Below are 19,322 nucleotides of genomic sequence, written 5' to 3'. Positions count from 1 at the left end.
ACCCCACAAAGATTCTGTTCACTGTACCCCACAAAGATTGTGTTCACTGCACCCCACAAAGGATTTTGTTCACTGCACCCCAAAAAGATTGTGTTCACTGCACCCCACAAAGATTGTGTTCACTGCACCCCACAAAGGATTTTGTTCACTGCACCCCAAAAAGATTGTGTTCACTGCACCCCAAAAAGGATGTTGTTCACTGCACCCCAAAAAGGATTTTGTTCACTCCACCCCAAAAAGATTGTGTTCACTGCACCCCACAAAGATTGTGTTCACTGCACCCCAAAAAGGATTTTGTTCACTGCACCCCAAAAAGATTGTGTTCACTGCACCCCACAAAGATTGTGTTCACTGCACCCCAAAAAGGATGTTGTTCACTGCACCCCAAAAAGATTGTGTTCACTGCACCCCACAAAGATTGTGTTCACTGCACCCCACAAAGGATTTTGTTCACTGCACCCCAAAAAGATTGTGTTCACTGCACCCCAAAAAGGATGTTGTTCACTGCACCCCAAAAAGGATTTTGTTCACTGCACCCCAAAAAGATTTTGTTCACTGCACCCCAAAATGGACGTTGTTCACTGCACCCCAAAAAGATTGTGTTCACTGCAGCCCAAAAAGATTGTGTTCACTGCAGCTCACACACAGAAAAATGGATGTGGATCACTGACACCTGCCTATCTCCTATCCCACACCACACAGCAATATCGATTGTAGTTTGTAGAACACACTTTCCCTAAAATTCAGCAGCAGCAGCCTCTCCCTAACAGGATTGAGAAGAGATCGTAGATCAGGATTGAGTGCAGAGTCACCCCACCCCCCACACAGCAATATCGATTGTACTTTGTAGAAGACACTGACCCTATAATTCAGCAGACTCTATCCCTAAAATGCCTACAACTCGCCCTGCCTAAACACTCCGACCTGTCCCTCAATTCTATCCGGACACAAATGTTTTTTTCCTGCCTGTCTTTCCCTAATCAGCAGCCAGCACATTGATGTGTGCTCTGTCCCTGATCTAAGCAGCAGAATGAAGACGCTGCGGCTGCCTGGAACTTATAAAGACTTGGTCACATGCTTCAGACAGCCAATCACAGCTACTGAGACATTTGCAGGCATGGCTGGGATGGCTTAAGGCACACCAGTTAAACGATTGTTGATTGGCTGTTGAAAGCCCGCCATGAAAAGAGCGCCAAAGCATGCAAAACCCGGAAATAAAACGACCGAACACGGATTTTTACCCGAACATACAGTAAAGTGTCCGTGTCCGTGTTCGGGTACAAAAAATCCAATTATTCGGTACGAACACGAATAATACAGTCCGTGTTCGCTCAACACTACTCATTATGCCTCAAAAATTATACGTTGGGCTGTTTGCTTTCAAAAATGGGGTCATTTTATGGGGGTTTCCATTGTCCTGGTGCTCCAGGGCCTTCAAAAGTGCGATAGGTTGTCAGGAAATTATATGTGTAATTTATGCTCCTAGAATGCCGGACGGTGCTACTTGGATGTTAGGCCTCTGTATGTGGCCAGGCTGTGAAAAAGTCTCACACATGTGGTATCGCCATACTCAGGAGGAGTAGTAGAATGTGTTTTGGGGTGTAGTTGCAAGTATACATGTGCTGTGTGAGAGAAATAACCTGTTAATACGGCAATTTGTAAAAAAAAAAAAAAATCTTCATTTTGCAAAGCATTGTGGGAAAAAATTACAACTTCAAAAAACTCACCATGCCCCTTATTAAATACCTTGGAATGTCTACTTTCCAAAAAGGGGTCATTTGGGGGGTATTTGTACTTTCCTTACTTTTTAGTGTCTCAAGAAATGAGATAGGCCTTCAGTACATCAGGTGTGATCAAGTGTGTTCAATTTTCAATGATTCGCACCATAGTTTGTGGACTCTATAACTTTCACAAAGACCAAATAATATACACTTATTTGGGTTTTTTTTTTACCAAAGATAAGTAGCAGTATAAATTTTGGCCAAAATTTGTGAAGAAAAATGACTAATTTGCAAAATTTTATGACAGAAACAAAGAAAAATGTGTTTTTTCACAATATTTTCAGTCTTTTTTTATTTATAGCACAAAAAATAAAAAACCCAGTATTGATCAAATACCATCAAAAGAAAGCTCTATTTGTGTGAAAAAAGGACACCATTTTTGTATGGGTACAGTGTTGCATGACTGAGTAATTCTCAGTCAAAGTGTGAGAGCGCTGAAAGCTGAAAATCGGTCTGGGCAGGAAGGGGGTGAAAGTGCACTGTAGGCAAGTGGTTAATGAGCGTTAGAGACATGTCAGGCGACAATGCATTCTTCCATGATGCTGGAATAAAGATGAAGTCAGCCAACAGGTCACACAATTTCCATATCCCATCACTTCCTTACAAATCAAAATGGAGATTTCACAACTTTATTCCTTCTGAAATGGGAAGAGATTTGGGCCAGACAGAAAGAGATCATATCCTATTCTTTGCTCACAAATCCTCCTTTTCCAGCAGTCTCCAGGAGTCCAGATATAACCTTTGACCAGATGGTATACAGTCCCCACTATTGCACAGCATTTTTACCACAACCTTTCCTACCTGTTGGAGGTGCAATAATGCCCGGGCAACTCTTTTGTTTGATCTCTTCCTATTAAAAATTCAAAATACTTACAACATCTTACAAAGCCCTCCACAACTCTTCCCCCAGCTACATCACCAACCTTGTCTCAAAATGCCAACCAAACCATTCTCTTCACTCCTCACAATACCTCCTACTCTCCTCACCTCCATGACTTCTCCAGAGCCTTTCCCATCCTTTGGAACTCTCTACCTCAATCTCTGACTATCTTCTACTCTGTATTTAGGTGATCTCTGAAAACCCTTATCTTTAACACATTTACATTCTTCATTTCTGTTAGGGTTTTTATTTGTAAAATTGTATTTCTTCCTAATTCTAGGCCAATATATATTCTGCTACATTTCTTTGGTAAAAAGAACCCAAATTGCATAGTGATGACTTTGTGTTCGAGTCTAACCTAAATTCGACTGGAACAATGCCCGTTCGCCCATTCCCCGAATGGCGAACAAATGGGCTTCTTCGCGGGAACTTCAAGTTCCCGCATCCATAATTAATTTAAAAGGTTTTAATTAATATCCATAATTAATATTAATCACCCACTGGCCAAGGGATTAGAGCCCACAGCCTCTCACTTGCAAGCCAGGTATTCTACCACCTACGCCACCATAAAGCCTGTTGATTAACACACAATACACTTGCCCTACACACAATTCCACATTCCTTCAGGGATAGTGTAGTGAGTTACACAGTTTATCAGATAGTGCCATCCAGTTCTGGGCACCGGTCCTCAGGAAGGATGTGCTGGAACTGGAGAGAGTCCAGAAAAGGGCAACAAAGATAATTAGGGGAATGGAGGACATCAGCTATGAGGAAAGACTACAAGTATTGAACTTATTTTCTCTGGAGAAGAGGCGCTTGAGAGGGGATATGATAACAATGCACAAATATCGTACTGGTGACCCGAGCATAGGGAACAAACTTTTCAGAGAAAGGGAATACAATAAGATACGGGGTCACTCACTAAAACTAGAAAAAAAAACAGTTTAACCTTAAACTACATAAGGGAATCTTTACTGTCAGAGCAGTAAGGATGTGGAATTCTCTTCCACAAGCAGTGGTATCAGCAGGGAGCATCGATAGTTTAAAAAAACTATTAGATGGGCACCTTAAGAAGAACAACATACAGGGGTATACAATGTACAGTTAGCAGCAAACACACACACAGATTTAACTGGATGGACTGATGTCTTTTTTTCTACCTCACTAACTATGTAACTATGTAACAATGGGGCTCCTGTTTGGCTGTCATATTACAATAGGCCCAGCGGGAAGCAGTTAATAATAAATGTTAAAAAGGAAGCAACTTTTTTTAACCCTTTTTTACAGAATTATGACTTCTGTTTTTTTTCTGCACAGATGGATTGATGAACCATTTTTTGGTCATGCTTGTCTTGTTACAACAATACAACAAAGTTACATGAGAAGCAAGCCATATGGATGTTATAAGTGACTGAAAGTCTTTATTGCAGTTCACCGGAAGATTCACACAGGACACAAGACCTATCCGTGTTCTAAATGTCATGAATGTTTTGAATGCTCTTCAACATTGATCCAACCTCAGAGGACAACAAACGAGAAGTAATTTTAGTGCTCTGGAAGTGACAATGTCTTTACTGTAAAGTCCAACCCATGTATATATGAGAAGTCTTTTCAGAAGATATTTCTTGTTTGGAATGTGATAAAGGTTTTACAATGGAGGCAAAAGGTATAACACACCAGAAGGTTCACACTGGAGAGAAGCCATGTCCCTGTTCTGAATGTGACCAAGCTTTTAGGCGGAAGTCAAATCTTGTCAGACACCAGAGGATTCACACTGGAGAGAAATCATATCAATGTTCTGAATGTGGCAAAGCTTTTATACAGAAGTCAGATCTTATCAGACACCAGATGATTCACACTGGAGAGAAATCATATCAGTGTTCTGAATGTGACAAAGCTTTTACACAGAAGTCAAATTTTATCAAACACCAGAGGATTCACACTGGAGAGAAGCCATATCAGTGTTCTGAATGTGGTAAAGCTTTTACACAGAAGTCAGATCTTATCAGACACCAGAGGGTTCACACTGGAGAGAAGTTATATCAGTGTTCTGAATGTGGCAAAGCTTTTACACTGAAGTCACATTTTATCAGACACCAGATGATTCACACTGGGGAGAAGTCATATCAGTGTTCTGAATGTGGCAAAGCTTTTACACGGAAGTCACATCTTATCAGACACCAGGGGATTCACACTGGAGAGAAGCCATATCAGTGTTCTGAATGTGGCAAAGCTTTTATAACTAAGAAAGAGCTTATCATACACCAGAGGGTTCACACTGGAGAAAAGCCATATCAGTGTTCTGAATGTGGCAAAGCTTTTACAGTGAAGTCAGATCTTATCACACACCAGAGGGTTCACACTGACAGGAAACCATTTTAATGCTTTGAGTGTGACAAAGATTATACAGTAAATGCTGTGCTAATGTATCACCAGAGGATTCATAAGCTTCAGCTGCAGAGAGAAACCTCTGGAAGAAGGAGGAATAATAAAGGATTTGCGGGTGTCCCATTCGTTTTACAGCCCCAATGTCATCCCACAAGCTAGGGAAGACGTGAAAAGATAAAATGTGACTTTAGAAATAAAAAATAAATGAAAATCTGTGAGCAAACTGGAATGTAATGGTTGGATACACTAACTGAAGTGCTTATGTCCATCAGACACACACCTAGAAGGCCTGTAAATATTATACCTTTTTTATTTTTATTTTTTCAGATAAGTATCAGTGACTGAACTGTTTTCCTCATGATTCTCATCTTTTTATTTGTTTATGGAGCTTTGACTGAACATGTAATGCATTTTCATCATTCACTAACTGAGCTGTGTTCCCAAGTGTTTTCTTCCTTGTCTGAGCGAATACATGACCATCACTGCCTCAGTACCAGAGACTAGGATGGGATCCAATGGCATCTTGCCAAGCCTCAGTGGGAGAGTCCATTCCAGGTTCTTCTGACTGTTGATACACCATATGCCAGGCTTTGGGGCTCCAGCTATGCTCACCTTATCCAAAATTCCTCTCCCATGATCAATGCCTCCTTTCCATGTTTCATCTCCTCTCATGGATGACAGCTTTGCAGGCAGGTCTGTGGTTGGGACACCAGCCAGGGAGAAGTCTCTGTTCAGTAAGAAAGTAACTTTCTAAGCTGCTGTAGGCCTTCAACACTGACTTGCTGCTGTTTATGGGATGCATTTAACAGTACCATTTAATTTCAGCTGGCTACTTTGTGTTACATTTGGTTCTACTGAAAGTCTCAGGGATTCCATCTGGTGAAGAAAGAATGTCCTTGATATCTTCTTCCTCTGTCCAGCTATTATTCATCTCCATAGACTATTCCCACAGCACAACTGCAAGAGCTCTGAGCTTACCAAGTGTGAAGTGTGTGGTCACATTCTTACCACTTTTGAGGACTGACATTCCTCCAGTTGGGGTTCAACTGTGACCTTTTTTGCTGCCTGACCCCTTTTTTGCATTTTTTGCACACGTTTAAAAATCATTTTAGACTTGAAAATTATGTAAAACCCCCAAACATTATATATTTTCTGAAAGCTCCCTAGAGAATAAAATAGTGGTAGTTCAAATTTATGTCACCCGATATTACCTTAAAGGTATAGGAAACACAAAATTTAACCTAACGTGAACATTAGGGTGAACATATGCAATAAATTACCCACATGTTTGGTAAAATATAAAAGATGTTGCGCTGAGTAAATGGATACCAAATTTGCCAAACCTTAAATTTGTGTGTGCCTGTGAAATGGCAACAAACTTCAGTCCCCTATATTTTCTATAGGCAATGCTTAAAAAGCCCCCTACATGTATCAGTTTAGTGTTATGGAGGAGGTCTGGTGCTAGAATTAATGCTTTCACTCCCGTGTGCATGGCAACCTGTGTATTGCAATCAACATTTTCATACGTAGGTGCCCCCGACGCATGCGCTTACGTTTCTACGAGCATATAGGAAGAGGGCCTCAAAATTTCTTCGGGGGGAAATTTTATGTGCTTGGGTGTAACCAATTTTTTTGTAAAAAAATAAAAATATTTGTAATTTTTGTTTTACTTCCCTTTCATCACATAGGGGACAATGTGATATATTTTAGGTGACAGTTTTTTTAACCACTTCTTGACTGGAAGGTTTTTCCCCTAATGACCAGGCCATATTTTGCAATTCGACACAGCGTTAAATTTAACTGACAATTGCGCAGTCAGCCGTTGCTGTACCGAAATAAAATTGATGTCCCTTTTTTTCCCCACAAACAGCGCTTTCTTTTGGTGGTATTTGATCACCTGTGTGATTTTTATTTTTTGCGCTATAAACAAAAAAAGAGCGACAATTCTGAAAAACAGAAAACAAATTTTTCACTTTCTGCTATATAACATTCTCAAAAAAAATTTAAATATCAAATTTTTTTAACATTTTAGGCCAATTTGTTTTCTGCTACATAATTTTAGTAAAAAAAAAAAAAAAATCGCAATAAGCGGATTTTGATTGGTTTGCGCAAAAGTCATTGCGTTTACTAACTGCGGGAAAGATTTAAGCCATTTTTATTGTTTTTTTTTTTTTTACTAGTAATGGCGGCGATTTTTAGCTGGACTGCGACATTGCGGTGGACAGATCGGACTGCCATTTTTGACAATTTTGGGGGGACCAGTGACATTACTACAGAAATCACTGCTAAAAATATGCACTGTCACTGTAATAATGACACTGGCAGGGAAGGAGTTAACATTGTGGGTGATCAAGGGGTTAAATGTGAGCCTAGGGGTGTGATTCTAACTGTGGGGGGGGGGCGTGGTTTGTGAAATAATCTTAGAGACCTGTGATCCTATATAGAAGGATTACAGGGGCTCTGTGATCATTCCAGGGAGAAGAATGGTCAGCTGTGTTTACAACATCTGACCGTCCTCTCTCAGCGGGGATCGGAGCCGCCTGACCCGTGCATTGGCTACCCCGTTGCTGAGTGGGGCAGGAACGTGCCGGCGGCAGTGTGTGCGCTCGCCCCCCTAACTGCAGGTGCGCAACCGATGTAGGTCTACGTTGGTTTGTGCAGGAGAGCCACACTGCCGCAGTAAAAAGGTGGCGGGTGGTCGGCAACAGGTTAATGAGTCCTGCAGGGTCTAAAAGATCTGTCATTAGCAAACAAGTTTTTGTTTTTCCGAGTCTCCCCTTGTAACATTTTTATTACTTGTTGATCCTCCCAGTTGATCTATTTTATTCTACTTCCTATTGAAGGTTAAGCAATTTGGCAAAAAATGGCAGTTGGAGGGGTTGCTTACTGTCAGTTTTAATTCATATGGAGGTTTAACCCTTAGAAAAAACCCCTGTTGCTGTAACTGCTTTAGAAGCGTTAGCTGAAGTTGGGCTTTTTCTGTTGTGTGTCTTACTTACACATAGTTACATAGTTAGTCAGGTTGAAAAAAGACACAAGTCCATCTGGCTCAACCATTTAAAAAAAAAAACAGTAAAGAAAACCCAATCATACAATCCCATATACACAATCCTATACATACAGATGATCCAGAGGAAGGCGAAAAACCCCAGCAAAGCATGATCCAATTTACTACAGCAGGGGAAACAATTCCTTCCTGATCCCCAGAGAGGCAATCGGATATTCCCTGGATTAACTTTACCTATAAATCCTAGTAGCCATTTATATTATGAAAATCCAGGAAAGAATCCAGGACTTTTATAAAGCAATCTAGTGAGCTGGCCAGAACCACCTCTGGAGGGAGTCTATTCCACATTTTCACAGCTCTTACGGTGAAGAAACCTTTCTGTATTTGGAGATGAAATCTATTTTCCTCTAGACGTAAAGAGTGCCCCCTTGTCCTCTGTGTTCACCTTAAAGTGAACAATTCAACGCCAAGTTCGCTATATGGACCCTTTATGTATTTATACAAGGAGATCATATCCCCCCTTATGTATTATACATGGTGATCATATCCCCCCTTAATCTCCTCTTCTCAAGAGAGAATCAATTCAGTTCCTTTAATCTCTCCTCAATGCCTCTTATCAGTTTGGTTGCCCTTCTCTGCACTCTCTCCAGTTCCCTGATATCCTTTTTAAGAACTGGAGCCCAAAACTGAACTGCATATTCCAGATGAGGTCTTACTAATGATTTGTAGAGGGGAAAAATTCTCTCTCTCTCTCTCTGGAGTCCATGCCTCTGTTATACAAGAAAGGACTTTGCTTGCTTTGGAAACAGCAGCTTGGCATTGCATGCTATTATTTAGCTTAGGATCTATCAGAACACCCAGATCCTTCTCCGCCATGGATTCTCCCAGATCCTTCTCTGCTATGGATTCTCCTAGATCCTTCTCCGCTATGGATTTCTCCAGATCCTTCTCCGCTATGGATTCCCCCAGATCCTTCTCAGCTATGAATTCCCCCAGATCCTTCTCCGCTATGAATTCCCCCAGATCCTTCTCCGCTATGGATTCCCCCAGATCCTTCTCCGCTATGGATTCCCCCAGATCCTTCTCCGCTATGGATTCCCCCAGATCCTTCTCCCCCTAGTATGTATGATTCATGCATATTCTTACCCCCAAGTGCATAACTTTACATTTATCAACATTAAACCTCATTTACCCCATAGTTGCCCAATGAAACAGTGCATTGAGGTCAGCTTGTAAGTTGGAGACATCCTGTAGGGAAGTTATTCCACTGCAAAGCTTGGAGTCATCTGCAAAGACTGAAATGCTACTTTTAATCCCAGACCCAATATCATTTATAAAGATATTAAAAAGTAAGGGTCCCAACACTGAACCTTGGGGTACACCACTGAGAACCTTACACCATTCAGAGTAAGAATCATTGACCACTACTCTCCAAATTCTATCTTTTAGCCAATTTTTTTATCCAATTACAAACTGATCTTTCCAAGCCTGTAGACTTTACCTTACACATTTGCTTATAATCTATCTAAGACTTCCCTGTACAGGGTGACAACGCTGCTGTGTAATGTTACTGCAGAATGATGGGGGTTGTCACCCTGTTACAGAAGGTGGGAAAATAACAGATCTACAGACAGGATAACAGGTGATAAAACAATGTTGCAGAGGGAACTCTGGGAATGATAATGACAGATTGCATTACACATTAAGTTAGCAGACTTCCTGCTGTTGGTCTTATGTATGAATTGTGTTCTGATATTTACTGTCCTGCTGTAAAAGGTGTAAATGATTGCCCACATCTTTCCTGTAGTAGCCGGGACTACAAACTCATATTAGGAATATTAGGATGGGTACCTACCCAAGGGGGTCACCTTTTTGGTTTTAGGAGAAACATTTCACATGGATTCTTAAATTCCATTAATGACACCGACAAGGGAAGTCTCACTTACCTCGCTAACAATAGGAGAGCCAATCACAGGCCAGTAACATTTCATGGTTCTCAATGTAATTGCAGAATGTTTAATCCCCATTGGTTCAATGGATTTCTAGTCCTTCCAGATAAAATATACTTCTTGTGTGGAAGGAGCACCCTAAAATGTCTTCCCTTCAATTCCACCATAGCTGTACTTTAGGTTATGTTGCCCCTCCCATATCTGTAAGGGAAAGCCTCAATTTCTCCCAATACTCCCCTGGCCTTCCAATAAGAAGAAACATTTTCTCTGGAGTGGAAATGTTTTATGCAGTGATCCCTTCATAGACGGGTTGGGGAATCTAAGTAATCTAAGATAATTAGGATGAACCCGTGTACTGGAGTCATGGATCAGATAACCAATGAGACCATTGATGTTATAGCAGAGCTGACAGCAGAAGTGTCTCCATCACCTAAGGTGGTGTCACAGAACTGCATGGCTGATGACTATCTCTGGGAAGCTCAAGGTGGAGTCTACAATCTGGTGTCACATAGAGAGTGTTGTACATTTATTTTATATCATGAGGATCTCAGAAGGAGATATCTACACAAGGTAAAGGAGATCCAACAGACACCTGGGTGGGAGGAAGTGGGATCCATTGTCTTGGATGGGTTTAGTTGGAACTTGGTTGAGTAATATGGTGGGTTTCCTTCTTAAGCCATTAGTTGTTACTATAGTTGTGATAATAATTTTCTACATTGGTGTGGTTCTTTCTTTTACTGCCAGGGTTGATTGTACATTTTTTATGCACATGGTTAAATTCACATTTTTAGGCCAGATGATTATTTAAAACTCACAAACATTTTTTTTTCTCAAAGCAGAGACTCTGGAGAATAAAATGTTGGTAGTTTTAATTTTTTATGTCGGAGGATATTAGCACAATTTTTTTTATCAAATGCACATTTTCTGTAAAAAAAAAGAAGCACTGCAGATAATTTTAGGGCACACAAACACAATTTATTACCCAATTTATTTGGTGAAATATAAAATATGAGGTTTGTGTCTTGTATATAGATACCAAATATGTCAAGCTCTAAAAATTGGATGGACTTGTGAAATGGTGACAAACTTCAATACCAAAAATGTCCCATAGGTGACGCTCTAAAATCCTTTACAGGTCATCAGTATAAATAGTTATCCATGAATGATGTCCCTAGAGTTATTCCTCTCACTCTGGTGTGTGCAGCGATATGTAAGATGTGTCGTGTGATTGTTGTTTTCCTACATAACCGCACCCAACACTGGCGTTTACTATATGTACACGGGGGGGGGGGGGGGGGGTACATTTTTTTTTTGTGTGTTTTTATTATTTACAGTGTGATACTTTAAGTTTGTTTTAACTTTTCCCTCAACTTTATTTCTATCACATAGGGGGTTGATAGCCCCTCATGTGATAGCATATTGCTGGTCACAGGTCCTCATTAAAGAGACGTTAGACCCCTAATGTCACCTCTGTACCCCAAAAAAGATGGTCAAGCACAGATTTCAGTGAAAGTGTTACACTAATGTACATCTGCCAGATCTGTATCCGAGGAGACCATAAAAGCAGCATTAGAAAGAAATGTGAGCATGGCTTCAGTCAAGCGATGGTCCTGGTGGCCATGGTCTTGTTCTCCTTCAGGTCCTCTAACCTTGTAGATGGTGACATGGACTTGTTGTGTGGGAATGAGCAGGAGGGGCTCGGGGTTATCTTCTACCCAATGAGCTTGTTATGGATAAAAGATGAAAGTGTCTTCTGGGAATTTACAGGGATTTGGATGTTTAGAGGGTTACATAAGAGGCGGGGTTGCTATTAATGAGGGGTGTGTTATATGATAATCAGTTTCTTACCATAGATGGTATAAATGGTATAAATAGATCCTTGAAATGTAAACAATCTATCTCTTTTCTTCTGTTGGTAAAATGTCACATATATATGATTAATAAAGTTGGATGATATTCACCATACAATACTGTGGTCTGGGTTCTTCTACAACACATCCACCAAAAAATGTAATCTTCCAGTTATAGGAGTCTGGTGGAATGGGTGACAAGCTGATTGTATCTCTTAGGCCCCTTGTACATGGGGGGTCCAGCCCCTGTATGTGCAATGCTGGCGGTATAATACACCTGGTAGGCACAGGTACAGCGTCCACCCCCGCTGCCTGCAGCCTGTCAAAGTCTACACTACAGCTGGACTGGGCTAAATGCTGCACCACGTTTTTCTCCTGTTTAGGGCACTCTGCGTTCAGGGAGAAATGCCCGTCATCCGGATCAGACAAAGCATAAAGCAGATGTAGGCAGGTGCAGTCTTCTTCTTCCACTGTAGGTGGCGCCCAACTTGAGTGGGATCACAGCCTGGAGAGGAAGTCAGGGGAAACGTGGTCTCTCTGTGGCTTCCTGGACTCAGTGTGTAATAAAGGGTCCACTTGAATCCTGGAGCCATTCATTAAATGTTTTTTATTTTTTTGTTTACATGTTTTAAAAATCATTTTATGGCCTGAAGATTACTTAAAACCCCCAATATATTATATATCTATTGACAGCAGACACCCTAGAGAATAAAATGTTGGTAGTTCTAATTTATTTATGTTACATGATATTAGAGCAATGCTTTATAAAAGGCAAAATTTTAGTAAAAAAATACATTAAAGTTATTTCTTGGCACATAAATGCAATTTAACCTCTTTAGCTTCAGAAGGTCCCCCCCCCCCCTTCATAAAATATCCAATAAAATCTATTTTTTTTTCATTAATTTAGGACAAAATATATTTTTTTTTACCAAAGACATGTAGCAGAATACAATACAGTCTACAAACTATGGGATATATACTGGAATTTACACCGCTTTTACTTTCTGACTGCCTATTACATTTCTTGAAGTACTAAAATGCCACGGCAGTACATAAACCCCCAAAATGACCCCTTTTTGGAATGTAGACGCCCCAGAGGTATTTGCTGAGAGGCATGGTGAGTGCATGGAAGATTTTATTTATCGCAAAAAGGTTTTTGAATATGACAAAAAATTGTTTTTCTTTTTTGTACACAAAGTTGTCACTTTAATGAGATATTTCTCACACAAGCCATGGATATATGTGGCATTACACCCCAAAACACATTCTGCTACTTCTCCTGAGTATGGGGATCCCACATGTGAGAGAGGTTTTGTCAGTCTAGCCACATACAGGTCCCCAAAATCCAATGACCACCTTCAGGCTTTCAAAGGGCGTATTTCTCTTCCTCACTACCTATCACAGTTTCAGAGGTCCTGAAATGCCAGGAGAGTACAAACACCTCCAAATCACCCCCTTTTGGAAAGTTGACACCCCAAAGTATTAGATAAGAGGCATGGTGAGTATTTTGCAGATCTCATTTTTGTCACAAGGTTTTGAAAAATGAAAAAATAAAATAAAAAGTCCATGCGGCGGCCTGCCTGTGTGATATAGCGGCAGCAGCTGCTGCTCTCCCTGTCAGGCTTCACCAGTCCAGCACTGTGCAGAGGGATCATCCCATCCAAAGAGGGATCTCCATCCAGGTGGATGATAAACACTGACATGTGATTTGGATGAGTCTTTAAGTATCTGATTTTGTGAGTACATAAACGCATGTACATGGGAGTAAACACAACGCAATGTGACTCTGGGGACAAAACACAAGTTTGTCTCCTTTGATCCCCTGTCCTTACCAATGCTAAAAAATGCACTGAGAACGCATGTAAACGCACATGTGGAAATTCATGAGAAACGCGCAGTTCCTGGTGTGACCGGACCCTTACAGGGAAAACTTTTATTTGGGGGTGACATTTGGTGACAATGTGATCAGTTACACCCACTTATGTTTTATTTCACCATTACTTTTCTTTTATATCAGTGTTTTCACTTCAGTACATGAAATAATCTGATATCTGAGGGAAATCTGAGAGCGATATGAAGACTTTGTGGCGTTATATTGTATGTTCATATGTCTGTGTGTACATCAGACCGAAAAGAGGGACAGAGAAATATGGAGTCCTACAAGGGAGAGTGATGGGAGATATGATAAAATACAATCTCATTACCTCCTCCGCTGATACTTCCAGCAACGTCTTCTCTATAATTCCTCCCACATGGAGCTTCCTGTCTGTACCTCACTTCCTGTCTGGACTTCACTTCACTTCCTGTCTGTACCTCACTTCACTTCCTGTCTGTACTTCACTTCCTGTCTGTACTTCACTTCACTTCCTGTCTGTACCTCACTTCACTTCCTGTCTGTACCTTACCTCACTTCCTGTCTGTACCTTACCTCACTTCCTGTCTGTATCTTACCTCATTTCCTGTCTGTACCTTACATCACTTCCTGTCTTCCAGAGAGATTTCCTGTCTCTGTATAAGTGAGATCACCACCTTGTGGAGCTCAGAAAAACTGCAGTCACAAGAAGTATCACATGAAGCTAACACCAAGCTGTGTACAATTAAAGCAAGATTTATTGTCCTTTTTTATGAAACCAATAAAAATGTATTGATTGAAAAAAAAGCAAGATTTATTAACCTCTTGATCACTGGAAGGTTTTACCCCCTTCATTTCCAGGGCTTGTTTTGCAATTCAGTACTGTGCTACTTTAACCACTTCAGTACCGGGAACTTTTACCTCCTTCCTGTCCAGGCTAGATTTCAGCTTTCAGTGCTGTCACAATTTGAATGACAATTACGCAGTCATGCAATACTGTACCCATTAGAAATTTGTATCATTTTTTTCACACAAATAGAGTGTTGTTTTGGTGGTCTTTAATCACCACTGGGTCTTTTATTGTTTGCTAAATAAATGAAAAACTACAGAAAATATTGAAAAAAAAGTTTTTCTTTTCTGTTACTGTTAAAAAATTTGGAAATTAATAATCTTCCTTCAGAAGTTTAGGCCAAAATGTATTCTGCTACATTTTTGATGAAAATAACCCAAATCAGTGTATATTATTTAGTCTGTAGGATTGTTATAGAGTCCACAAACTACTGAAAATCGATCAATCCTCATGTACTGACGGCCGATCTCATTTCTTGAGGGCTGAAAATGCCAGGACAGTACAAATACCCCCCTCCCCCCACCCAAATGATCCCTTTTATAAAGTCCAAGATATTTAGTAAGAGGCATGGCAAGTTTTTTGAAGTTGTAATTTTTTGTCACAATTTTTGGGGAAATTAAAAATAAAAGTCACATTTTCTTTTAACATTCTGTCACCAGTGCAATACAGCATTGTCATTTAATGGGTGTGATGGTGATCAGGGACACTAACTGGTGACAGTATGTAAAAAAAGATAATAATATGAAAATAATATTTTTTTTCAATTTTATTACTTTTTTTTTTACAATTTTTTTTAAACACTGTTACCAGAGCAATACAGTGTTACCATAGTAACATTGTACTATTTTGGGGAAGGGATCTTGCTTTTTTTTTTACAAATTTTGATTGTTTATACCAGTACATTATACTAACCCGATCAACCATTTTTACTGACTGAAACAGATTCATTTGGTCTGTTTTGTTGTGATTAGCCATGATTGGTTACATTTAATCACATGGTACAGATGGGCTTTGATTGGCCCAGTCTGTACTATGTGATCAGTGTGATCAATCACAGCTTGCTACACAATTGTACAAAATGGATGACATGAAAGTAAACCATCCATTGTTTACAAATGTCATGTGATCTGCTTTGATTGGTCACAGTGATCACATGGTACAGGCAACGAGCCGGTACACTGATCAGTCATGGATGAATGCAGCAGAGAATACGGCATATAATGATTCGGGTCTCATGATTCGGGTCACATTTCTAGAGGCACTAAAATTTCAAGACAGTACAAACATCCCGCAAAGGACCCCTTTTTGGAAAATGTTTGCTCAGAGACATGCTGAATCCATAGAAGATTTGTTTGTTTTTTGCCAATAAGTTGTTGGAAAAAGAAAAAGAAAAATTTTTTTTTTTTTTTTTTTACACAAAGTTGTCATTTTACTGAGATATTTCTCATACATGCCATGGATATATGTGGAATTACACCCCAAAACACATTCTGCTACTTCTCCTGAGTATGGGGATCCCACATGTGAGAGACTTTTTGGCAGTCTAGCCACATACAGGTCCCCAAAATCCAATGACCACCTTCAGGCTTTCAGGGCACATTGGGTTTCTTGACTACATATCACATTTTCGGAGGCTCCTAAATGCTAGGTCCAGAAAACACCCCCTAAATGATCCCTTTTTGGAAAGTATACACCCCACAGTATTTGCTGAGAGGCATGTTGAGTCCATGGAAGATCTTATTTTTTGCTACAAGTGTATTGTCATTGAAGTGCATGAAACACATTATTTTCTTCTATCTATGCCTGGCCATTGCAGCAGAGAACACGGGGATATGATGAATCGGGTCTGTGGACCAATATGACTGCAATTCATTATTTTTTTGTAATGCTCATATTAAGGGTGAGGTCCAAAAGAGTCTTAAATTCAGAAATTGTGACAGGTTTCCACTCAAATGGCCTGGCAAGGTATGCGTTTTGGTTGGCGGTTATATACTGGTCAGCATACCGATTTGTTTGGTCCACAATCAAATTAAAGAGGTTTTCGGTGAAAAACAGCTACAAAATAAAAAGTCAGGAGGGTTGATAAATTGGCGGATTGCATCTGAACCCTGAGCTGAGCTGTGAATGAGGGGGAGGGTAATGGGTGCTTCTAAATCTGGGGGCAGCCAATTAGAGTTCACAAGCACCTCTGAATGGGCTCTACAGGCCTGTGCTTGAAATCTTGGTGGCTGTGCTTGCACTCCGCTATTAGTGCCGGCCTCCTCACCAGCTTGTACTGCACTTCTGGGACTCTCCACATCACCATGGGATACTGCAGTGCTGGTGTGTAAAAGGCCAGGATGTACGAGGCCTCTGGAGCAGCGCTAGTACTGGCACTCTGCTGCATATGAGCATAACTCTGCTTTTCTAGCATCTCAGTAACCTGGGGTCGGGTACGTCTGATCTTAGCAGGGACATCTTCTCCATCGTCTGAGCTCCCTGTCAGGGTGCCGCTGCTTTCCACAGGCTCATGTTCTGAGCCGGATTCTGATAGAGAGGATTCCCCTTCACTCTCATCTGTCATACTCAGAATCCTGTAGGTCTCCTCACTAGTGGACCTTTCTTTGGACATTTTGGGCAGTAAATTTACAGGTACCTAGTGCGACTCACGGGAAAAAGAGCTCCTGGCTGTCAGTGGTGGTTTGTGTGCTAGAAATAAGATTTCCCTGCTAGTGCTGCAGAGATCAGGCCTGATCTTTCTAACACTGCGGTTTTGTGTACAATGTATCAGAGGTGGCAGTGATCAGAGAACGGGGCTGATCCCACTAACACTGCATTTTTGGGGACACTATACTATTGGGGACACTGGTATAGTTCTGTTTGTGATCAATATACTGATCCATGTTCAGACTCTATATCAATATTGGCGGTTATAGTTTGACTTTGATAATGTTTCTGGCAATAAAGGAGTTAAATGTGGATGGCGATAGTGTGTGGGGCAATCTGACACTATCTGGGAGGGACACTGACTGACTCTGACGTTATCTGAAGTCACTAGTGACACTAATACAGTGATCAGTGAAAATGCTGTACACTGTACTAATGACACTGTGAGAGGGCAGTGAAAGGGTTACCTGGAGGGAGATCAAGGGGTTAAATGTGCCTCACTAAGTGTGTGGAAGTGTAAATGTGCTGATTGGACTCACACAGGTCTGCTTTCTTCTCTCTCTGAACAGAAAAGGGCTCAGAGAGAGAGAAGAACGGTGCAGTTCCTGTGTCTGTGATTACAAAACATTGACACGGCTGATCTGTGATTCCATACAGCCAATCAGCAGGTCCAGGCCAAAAATCATTGATTGCCACCTGAAACCCGCGATTTCTCCCCACTGAGAGAGAAGGACGGTCGGATGTTGTAAACACAGCTGACTGTTCTTCTCCCTGGAATGATCACAGAGCTCATGTGATCCTTCTATATAGGATTGCATGTCTCTGTGTTCATTTCACAAACCCAACCCCCCCACAGTTAGAATCACTCCCCTAGGCTTACATTTAACCCCTTGATCACCAACAGTGTTAACCCCTTCTCTGCCAATGGCATTATTAACCACTTTAACGCTGCTCACTGTGCTGCTACTGCGGCACAGTGGCTCGTTATTGTCTGGCGACGTAGGTCTACATCACCAGACATTCCCGTCTCTCGGCGCCGCGCGCCGCCGGAGGCTCGCTCCCGCTGTATTCAGTCACAGCGGGAGTCGGGCCAGGGGAGGAGCGGCGGTTATCACCGCCGCTCTTCCCCGTTCGTCGGGAATCGAGTGTGGAGATCCGCCCGTTTGTGTAAACAAAGCGGGCAGATCTCCTAAGTGACAGGCAGGGTCAGATTGCAGAATTCAGCATAGCTGAACCTGCGATCTGTCCCTGTGTCACATAGTCCCCTCCCCCCACACACGTTAGTAAGCACCAGGTATACATTAACCCCTTGATCACCAATAAAAGTTAACCCCTTTCCTGCCAGTGTAATTTTTACAGTAACAGTGCATATTTATAGCACTGATTACTGTAGTAATGTCACTGGTACCCCCAAAAGTGTCAAAAATGTCAGTCAAGGGTCCGATCTGTCTGCCACAATGTCACAGTCCCGCAAAAAAAAAAATCGCAGATCGCCGCCATTACTAGTTTAAAAAAAAAACATAAATATGACATACATTTCCCGTAGTTAGTAGCTGCGATAACTTTTGCGCAAACCAATCAAAATACGCTTATTGCAATTTTTTTACCAAAAATATGTAGCAGAAAACAAATTGGCCTAAAATGTAAAAAAAAATTAGATTTTTACATTTTTTTTGGGGGGGGGGGGGATTTCATATAAAAGAATATGTATGTGTATGTAAATATGTGTATGGTTGTAAATGGTAGATAGCTCAGGAGCAAAGCCACAGTGCAGCTTCGCTCCCCCAAGCCAAGAGCATACCCCATCCCTACACATCTTAATCTGGTAGCAAATTTTTAAAAAGCTTGAGCATTGGTTGATGTTAAATCAGTGGTCAATTCAGGGACACCCATGATCCTGAAGTTATCATGTCTGTTCCAGTTGTCTAAATATTCTAGTATAGTAAGTTTACTTCTTAAGGCTGGGTTCACACATATGCGAATTGGATGCGGAGAAACCCGCATCCAATTTGCATGACAGGAGAGTGTGACTGGCTCTCAATAGAGCCAGTTTTCACAGCCCTGGGGCGGCCGCAGTGTGCATTTAAAAAGGATCCTGTGTGTCTTTGGTTCCTATTCA

The 19,322-nt window shown here is 41.1% G+C and overlaps 1 protein-coding gene across 1 annotated transcript in view; it reads left to right on the top strand.

The window, feature by feature from the left end:
- LOC309548369 (uncharacterized protein) overlaps positions 1–19,322 on the top strand; it is a gene marked incomplete at its 3' end in the record, with an annotated part of 923,844 nt that overhangs the window by 108,566 nt on the left and 795,956 nt on the right. Inside the window, 1 exon segment of the mRNA XM_082248307.1 lies at positions 4,398–5,016. Within this exon segment, the coding sequence (XP_082104433.1) occupies positions 4,398–5,016 (619 nt within the window).

This window comes from Pelophylax lessonae (genome assembly GCF_965119305.1).
Source record: "Pelophylax lessonae genome assembly, chromosome: 2".
In the NCBI taxonomy this organism is placed as follows: Eukaryota; Metazoa; Chordata; class Amphibia; order Anura; family Ranidae; genus Pelophylax; species Pelophylax lessonae.
Note: the sequence above shows the minus strand (reverse complement) of the source record. Positions and strands in the feature narration are given on the sequence as shown.